This window comes from Dufourea novaeangliae, unplaced genomic scaffold, assembly GCF_001272555.1.
Source record: "Dufourea novaeangliae isolate 0120121106 unplaced genomic scaffold, ASM127255v1 scaffold24, whole genome shotgun sequence".
NCBI classification, from domain to species: domain Eukaryota; kingdom Metazoa; phylum Arthropoda; class Insecta; order Hymenoptera; family Halictidae; genus Dufourea; species Dufourea novaeangliae.
The window spans coordinates 436,718-446,107 of NW_015373905.1; the positions used below are offsets into that span (position 1 = coordinate 436,718).

At 34.6% G+C, this 9,390-nt stretch overlaps 1 protein-coding gene and 1 non-coding gene across 2 annotated transcripts; one reads left to right on the forward strand and one right to left on the reverse strand.

The window, feature by feature from the left end:
• Positions 1-2,768: 2,768 nt before the first annotated feature.
• Positions 2,769-4,679, reverse strand: LOC107193744. Its single transcript, XM_015583247.1, has one exon. It carries the CDS (start codon positions 4,677-4,679, stop codon positions 2,769-2,771), a length of 1,911 nt encoding a protein of 636 aa, XP_015438733.1.
• Positions 4,680-7,502: 2,823 nt separating this feature from the next.
• Positions 7,503-7,575, forward strand: Trnar-acg. The gene has a single exon. It is a non-coding gene; the product is annotated as a tRNA-Arg (tRNA).
• Positions 7,576-9,390: the final 1,815 nt, after the last annotated feature.

A 9,390-nucleotide genomic window follows, 5' to 3' on the forward strand; every position in this document is an offset into this window, starting at 1 on the left:
TATCGCGACATTAAGGGAAAGGTGGCATAATTGATTGGACGAATTGTAGGTTATTAAATATAGCCCGATTTATGTCAGGTTTGGACTTATTTTCATCAGGAGAATCTCCTAAATTTATTCATAACATTTTCAAGAACGTACACTGAAAGGAATAAAAGTTTAAATTTTTATTCATGGGTGATTCGTTCTGTGTGTTACATTGTAACCCCCCTCCCCTCCGCCAGGTTGCGGTCGTTTTGCTCGTGAGCAGCTCGAGCGGCTCGGTTACCCATCACTACTCGGAATTCGCTGACGTAATTACATTGTATGCTTGATTAGTCCAGGACTCCCCCCCCCCCAGTGGTGGGGATAAACACAAGGTGCTTACTTGCTTACGCATACGTAGACCGTTTGAAGTACTAATCCAAGTTTTACTGTATTTCAAATACAGTAGACTCTAACTTTAATGCCACTGAAAATAATGCCACATGAGTCACTTCCCCTTCACCAGTAGTTTCACGCACACACGTTCGCTCTCCCACCGTGTTGCGTACGCCGGCGCACCAGCACGATCCAGCTTTTGCGCAGGCGCCGAGGCCCACGCCATGGGACAGAACTTAGCATGGAGGGGGCTCGACATTTCATGCCATTTTACTCTCCTACAGCCCCGAAAGTGGCATAAAATTTAGAGTCTACTGTATGTTTAATTAATCTGTACACATAATTTCTTCGAAAAATAATGAAAACATTGAGAATCATGAATTTGACGCTCTCTATTTTCTTTCCATGTATCGACTTCGACAGCTGGGACTATAATTGCAAGATAAGCTTTGTGAACATCGTGTAGAAAATGAGAATTATTTTTTTTCCTTAGAACTAATCACTGTATGGAATTGAACTGTAAAAATGGAAAACGTTTTATTAAAAAAATGTCGTTGATTTTCAGACATTCTTTATGCCACAATTCATAATAAAATTATTACCACCATACTAATTGTCCCCTTGAAAAGTATGAAATTTTTTTTTTGTTCTCTGAAATAACAAAAACACTTCCGTTGGACAAAATCTATCAATCACCCGCTGACATACATAAATAAAAAGGGAAACAAAACTAACGATTTTTTTTTAAAGAACATTTATTACAAAAAGGTATAAAAGTGAAAAACTATACATATACGAGATACTTCACATATACGCACATACTCTGCATATAAATAACACATACATGAATATTTAACGTTACTCATTCGCAATAAGTAATATCTGTACAAAACACATTGTTCACGCTTAAGTGTCGGCCGTATGAAGAATTATGTAGGTACCACATTTTAATATCAAGCGTACTGGTAACAATGAAAAATTGTCTCCAAATACACGTGAAGCGACATACCGCTTATAAACGCAAAAACTCACTTACTGATTAACACTAAATAAATGACGTTTCATTAAGTTTTATAACAATAATACTTGTATATCACCGTGCAGTATAACATAACATTATAATACATAAAACAATCAAATGCCATGAATTACATATTATGTCGTTAACTCGTAAACAACTGCCGTCGGAGTTATTTATTTTTGTCTGGAAGTATACCACATTAAGATATTGTTGTTAACAAAAACAAAAACACATTTAATGGTTACCTAAATGTAGGTGTAAAAATTATTGTACTAACACATATTTTAATAAAAAAAAGTTACATATGAATTCAGTATACTTAAGCAAGGAGTATCAATGCAAAACAAAATATCACCTTTATTTGAGAAAAACTGTTTCGAGCTCGTAACATGTCTGTGTAGAAATATAAATACTGTATTAGTTCAGAACAACGATTTAGGTGTTTCGAAATCGGAAACTTTACTCCTACTGCCAATTTCGAGACGTGGTTGGCTACTTCATCGCTGTATAGCAGTGTCTATTAATCTACACGATGTGGCGGTACAACACCATCCAGGGACATATACATATGTATACATATGTATGTATAATGTAACGTTATAAACGATGTTCTTACAATAAGAATCATTAATTAACACTTTTTGGTAAAAACTGTTGTAGAATATTGCAAACAACGAGTCTAAAGAAGTTCAATTATATATATTGAATCTTTAAAAATACTTCTTCCATTTTTCCTCAATTTCTATTACTTTGCTATAATCTTCTATTACCAATAACAACAAATAAAATTTTCTAATATCCAATACAAATGTATCACGCGATATATCTTAAATTAAACATATTCTCGTTTAACTTTTGAGAGACTAAATTGAAACTAGTAGAATTAGTTATGAGTGTATCGCATATAGGCCAACGAGAAAGCACACAAATAAGGATGGCACTTGGGATACCAGGTACCGAGGCAATTGAGAACCACTGCTGCCTCTAATAAAATGAAGCCAAAGCTTCGATATGTTTAATCTCCCTAGAATCTTAAATTCGGAATCAGCTTCCTACCCAAAAGCGATTATCCAGGTCGTATACTTCATTCGTAAATCGAGTTATTACTTCAAAATAAATTAACTCTTAAGGTGTAAAAAACATGGGTCTTTAAAAGCTACCGAATATTTTAATTTAGAATGCTTGAAAGTATTATAGTTTAGAGTTTTTTAGAAACTATTACCCACTGGAAAAGCCCCATTGGACATGAACACCCAACGTTTGCACATTAAGGTACCGTACACACGTTTACACAGTAAGGATCAATAACATTGCACTTTGCAATGCAAAAACGTTTCCGTATTATTGCTGCTAACCGTTCATCAGTCTGTACTGTTTTGTACACAAGCTATTCATCGGTGTCGTTGACTAGATCTATTACAGTTGGTTTATTACTCTTATTCTCCGCTATGCCGGAACACGAGACAAGCAGCCGACTAACAGGTCCCTGAACCGTTGTCTCCATGTTATTGTTTATCTCGAACACCTCGTTGTAGTAACTGATACCGTAGTAGCGCAGCAACGTCTCCGGCAGAATACTGATATTCCCGTTGCACACCAGCAAATTCTCTTTCGCGTTCTCCGGCACAGGCAGCACTTTGTCGCAGCAAGGCTTTTGCACCTTCGCGAATAGCTCTTTCGAGACGTTCGAAACGCCCCTCCCGTTCATCATATTTCTAACGGTAGTATTATTGTTATCGGAACCGGCGACCTTTGTTCGCTTCTTCGCGGTCATGTCCGCGACGCTGCTCCTGACGTCGAATTTTCCACCGGTCCGTTTTCGTTTCTTCTTCAACTCAACGTTTTCTGTTTCCAATAAATGCCAGCCCAGTTGTTCCATTCGTAACATGTCTCTGATTGCGTCCCGCGCCAACATTTCCTGCTCGTAACGATTCGGTGATTCTTGATTAATATCTTCGGTGCTGCTGCTCCCTCTAACGATCCGCAGAACCTCTTGCACTTCATCGTCGGAATTTTGGTTCTCGACAGTGGACACTCTCGTGTGTTCTTGTTGTTGTTGTTGTTGTGGCGGTGTTGAGCATCGATGTTCCATGGTTTTCGTTGGGGAAATCACATTGTTCGGCATGATTATTGGGAATATTACAGGCATTATCAGTTTCACTGTACTCGTTACTTTCGCCGACTGCCTCTCGCTCGGACTGCCTTTTTGTTTGTAGTTTTTGTCGGTATTTTTCGAAGATGACTGGACAGTTTCACTTGTATTATCAGCTATTTTGGTAGTGCCCATATTAGGTTTTGATATGTCACTCGGTACCGACAATGTGTTTACATTCGGCGATGGTTGGGTAGAATTAATATTTTTATGAGAAAACAACGTTTTTGTATCCGTGTGTTCAGTTGAGTTATTTTCGATTATCGTCACATCGGATTTTAATGGTATCGAGTCCGGTAAACCGTCACGAATAGCATTCTCTTTTTCACACATAGACGTCTGGAACGATTCCGTGAGCCCATCCACACTGGCACTTTCTTCTCGCCCCTTGCTTTCTTCGTATTCAGTTGCGTTATTTGCTACAATGTAATCAGCTAAATATTGATTGCTACTGTTTGCTACATGCATGGTCGCGACACAACACTGGCAAGGACTATTACCGGATACAGAGTGATCGATACTTTTGTCAGAACAATTTTCTACAATTAATTCTGCAGGGCCGGCCGGTTCGGTTTGTGTAGCCGTGTTCGTTGATTTATGCAATTTTAGATGCTTACGCTTTACGGTAGTGTCGGTGACAATTTCGTTGCCTATCCTTAAAATTAAACGTAATTTGTCGGGCAACTTTGTTCCAGGACTCTTGTTCGTGTAGTTGCAAGAAGAATTTGTAAATACCTGACATGCTTCACTATTGTCCTGAGTTTCTTTCGTGACGACGGCACTCGTTGTAGAATCCTCGTTGTGCTTCCATGCCACGTGTACGTTCATGTCCGTTTCGCACTTAAAATATTTTCCACATATTTTACACATTGTCCCCAGGACGACAACACTACAGTTACGTAACTTCAACCCATTGGGAATATTAAGTTTTTTTGTACTGTGAACACTATCCGACGGTATATATTCCCACTGAGATCTTTTCATTTGAAGCCCCAAGTAATGGAAGAAATCTTCCTTTCTGTTTATCGTCGAGGCATTGATATTGTACGACCGTAGAAAAGATTTTCCGCTGCGTTTCAGTGCCCTCAGCGAGTATCTGGTTGGTTCTTCTCCGCTGTGGTAGTCCGTCTGCACGCGTGGCGCCATCTCTTAATGGTCATTGACCCCTGTAAATAAAAATATTCGATGTCTCTATAACGTTGATGTTGCGTTTCTTCTTCATACATACGTCGAAAATAAGCGAGTACTTTTTCATGTAATATTTAAGATACATTATTTTTAATAACTGTACATGTAGTGATGGCTTTAATCAGACGGTAGGCATATTCTCTTAAACAGAATGGACGATGTAATTTCTGAAGTAGAACTGTACGTTGCATAAAGGAATAATAGTATATAATGTAAATACTAATAAAATATTATTAAAAAAATTAATCATTTGAACAGATTTTTACGTAGTACGTGTAGGTTTTACGAATACATTAGCAGGATATAGAATCTTTGGGAAAATTCATCCATAGTATACATATGTACATAACCAGCGAATATGAAAACAAAACACTGTTTTCAAATGTTTTCAAATTTCTACATTATGAAATAAAAGATATTAAGAAAGTGCAACGTAGTTGTGTCAGATACCAATTATAGTCACAATCAGAAATAACAACTGTCATAATGTAAAAGTTAGACTAATCAACAAAATAAGAGTGTAACTTAAAAGTAAAGTTAAGAGTGTAAACTTAAAAAGCAACCCGGCGCAAACAAAAATGAAGTAAAATCTTAGACACAATAAATTAAAAAAAAGTAATATGTAGAAATGATTAGAAAAATATTTAATTTCGTGATTTGAATCGTTTATTTAAAAAAGAAAATAACTGTAAAAGTCACAAAAATGTAACAGAAATCCGAACATACGAATGTCAAATTTTCATAAATATTACTATTACATTTAAAATTAAATACTTTTTCGAAAGGATATTCATACAGTTAACATTATTTTATAGAATAATATTTTCCTAAAGTAATAATACATTTGTAAACTAATTTTTGTTAAAATGTATTTTAAAGCAGAAAATTATTTAATTATTTGAAAGTATTTAAACTCAGCGAAATCGAAGTGTTAAATATAATCTGAAGTACATACATTTTTTGTTATAACCAGCGAAAATCACAAATATTTTGTATTTTTACAAAACAGTCAAAAGAAGGACATTATTTGGGCCTGCAAATGGCCGCACAGTGTTGATGCTATAAATAGCCAATGATACATCGAATGACGTAATTCCAGTGTTAATGGACACGTCATGTATCCCTACTACACTGACTGTATCACCAGTTTATCGGTTATAACTAAAATTCACATTACCGGCCAACACAAACAAAACTGCAAAAATGCGAACTGTAAAGCTCCGACTTCAATTCAATTCGACGTAGCCTTGAAAACTGAAACATTAGTAGACCCAACAGCGCACTATGGCAACACTACATAGCATATGATCCGATAAGACCCAGGAACCACCACCAATGAGCGGCGAGGCCGTTTATAGCTTGACCAATCAGCGTGGCCGCTCTACCTCACGTGCCCTCGTCACACACATTATAAAGCGACCCCCTTGGAGCGCTGGCTTATCTCAACAGCAGCGCAGAAGACTGAAGCGTAGTTTGGTTGTTTCACTGGTAAATCATCTTACAACTTTAATAAGTATTTTAATAGAAAAGATGTCGAACAAGTTTTGTCTGTTAGCCAAAATTTTATTAATAAATAGATAAATAAAATACATCTTATGAAGCACGATAAGTTTTGTTAATTGTTCTAAATACTCAACCTGTTAATCAGCGAAGACAAATTAGTAACTCGTTATTTGAAAATGCTTTTTCCCTGGGCGTGACAAAAGTTAATTGTTCTTTTGTCATTAGTCACTATCTAGCTAGGAAACACTTTCAATAAAATATGTGCCGGTTATCGTGTTAAGCATGATTATAAATAAAATGAAACATTTAAAGAATTATGATTATAATTATATAATAACGATTGAGAGAGTTATAATTTAATAATAAGGTTATTAAACTTACAAAGAAGATATTGAATAATGCAAGTTCTGCATTAGAGGTTACATCAGATTGCGCAACTCACAGCTTCACTGGTCATCACGAAGAATACGCTCTGCGAGACTAAACATGCTCCCCATAAAGGTCTGTCGTATACTGTATACAGATGTGAATTGATCGCATAAACAGAATTAAATATATATATATATATACATACACACAGACTATACCAGTGGTGGCGAATCTTTTTATGTGCGCGTGCCTAAAATTTATAAATAGATTTATTGAGTTTTAATACGGAAAGAATATCATAAAAAATTAATAACATATTGCAGAATTTGATTGCGACACATTTGAAAATTAATATAGCATTTCGTAAATATGAATTGATAACTTGTCATAAACTTTGTCGTATAAAAATCAATATTAATTATTTATTGAGATTTTTGCTGCTGTACATTGGATGTCAAATGCATTACATCAGGTTCGTATTTCGTCACTTTTAATAATACACAGGTCTAAATAAATTCATCAGTCATTCAATTTCTTCAATTATCTTTTATAAAATTTATTTCAGAAAATAAAATTTACTTGTACTTATTGTAAGAATTAAAAAAAATCCGAATAATTCATAATCGTATGAAATGACATCATCGGTAAATGGTTCACATGCCACAAAAATTTTCATAGGTGCCATAGGTTTGCCATGCCTGCATTATACATATGCATATACAATGTGTTATTGATATTTATATGATTTACATTTGTGTGAAAAATTAAGGGAGCATGTCTTGAAAAATGATCTTTTTCATCACTTTGAAAATACCACAAACAATGTTATAAACAAATTATGAATAAAAATAAAAAAGAATAGTACATCTATACATATATGAAGTTAAAAATAGGACTCTGTAATAATACGGTCCTGTGGCGCAACGGATAACGCGTCTGACTACGGATCAGAAGATTCCAGGTTCGAATCCTGGCAGGATCGACATCATTTTTTCCCATTAAATCTTAATTTTGTATAAAAAAAATGAAAAAAATATTTGCATTACAATAACATTTTCATTTATTGGTAATGTACTGGGGTAATACAAAATTTCATATTGTTGCATGTGAATGGAATAAACAGTTGGTCGTGTAACAAATTCAAAGTATACAAGTAAATAAACAGAATAAATAAATATAGAATTCAATAATTTCAAAACAGCTATTTTTCAATTATTGTTTTATATAAACTATAGTTCCATATCGATCAACAAGCTACTCATTATGTGTTGCATAATATCGTGTAACATGAACTTTAGGGGCGCGAAGTTTGAATCGGAAATAAATAAACTCCTGCTGTAACTAAAGTTGAAGAATGTACTAATAATGAAACAAGAGTAAGAAGTTAATATTACTTTTAAATAAATATTGAATCGATTGAATATCATAAATAGTATTGGTATCGATCCCGTCGCTACAAATGGTATAAACAATTTTGGTAAAAGGATACCAAAAAGATAAGAAGAAACCCATTTTGTAACTAATTAAGACGGAGTAATTGATTTTTCTAAACAATTCCATTTCCTGTATACCGAACTCAATACCTTTTTGATCATTTTGAAAGGTTGACAAGGTACGAAACATGACAACTGTTGGATGGTGTTCAGAAAAATAATGGCTACCTTGAGCACTTCCTGTAAAGGTAAACAGCTGCATGTTGTTGCAGTACAAACTGTCTATAGCTTGGAAACAGGGTCAAATAGGTCACATATTTATATGAATTTTTTATATGGTTCTTGTATCTCTTGTTGAAGCCCCTAGTTGACGTAAATTCTATACATTATGAAACACCCTCCTGTATACTAGTATGATGGTCAAATCAAACGTGTCAAGTCATATTTCTTTTATGGTTGCAATCTTTTTTATTTCAAACCGGGTATTTTTTTTCACATATGTCAATTGGTTCCTCTTGTCGTTCTACGTCTGAAAATATTAATAAGGAAGACGAAAATGAATCATTTGTCACATACTATTTTAACTTTAGTAATTTATCCTGTATAAAATTTTATTTAAATTTCTGATACAAACTACTGCTTTATAAAATTTTATTTAAATTTCTTGTTAAAGACTATTATTTTATAGAACTTTATTTAAATTCCAGATGTGGATTATTATTAGCACTGCAATTGGTCAGCGAGAAGATGACAGTTAAAATTCTCTTGTAGGAATTTGTTATATATATAGGGTGGTCCACCGAAATGAATTCACCGAAATATCTTCGATATTACGATTTTGAACATTTCCGCAATTTGTTGAAATGCATTTTGTTTTACAACAGTCGTTTAAACTTAGTGTGAAATTAACTTGTATAAAATTATGCGTCGCTAAAAAATCTGTCATTTCATGCGCGACTCGCAAAGTTTCGTAAACTCGCGTAACTTATAAAAAGGAAAACTTGAACGAAGATTATCAAACTTTACCTCCCATTTTTAAATTGATAAATCTCTTGATTGTCGAAGCATATTATCCCAGTCAACCAAATCTGCAAAGCCAAATTTTCTCCAATGCCGGTTATAAAGTTATGACTACAAGTTTGGTGTAAGATTTGCTATAAACAACTTGCGCGCAGATTGGCAGCAACATAGGCAGCAAATTGGCTTGCGCAAACCTTGTTCCGGTTTTGCCTTCAACTTTACCATTTTGTCAGCTGGCGTTGCCTGCAAAGCCTAAGTTAAATACGGAAATAGATGACTATGGTTTTTTAGACAACCCTTGTCATTTATGCTGAAATTCGCGCGAAACCTATACACAACTGGTT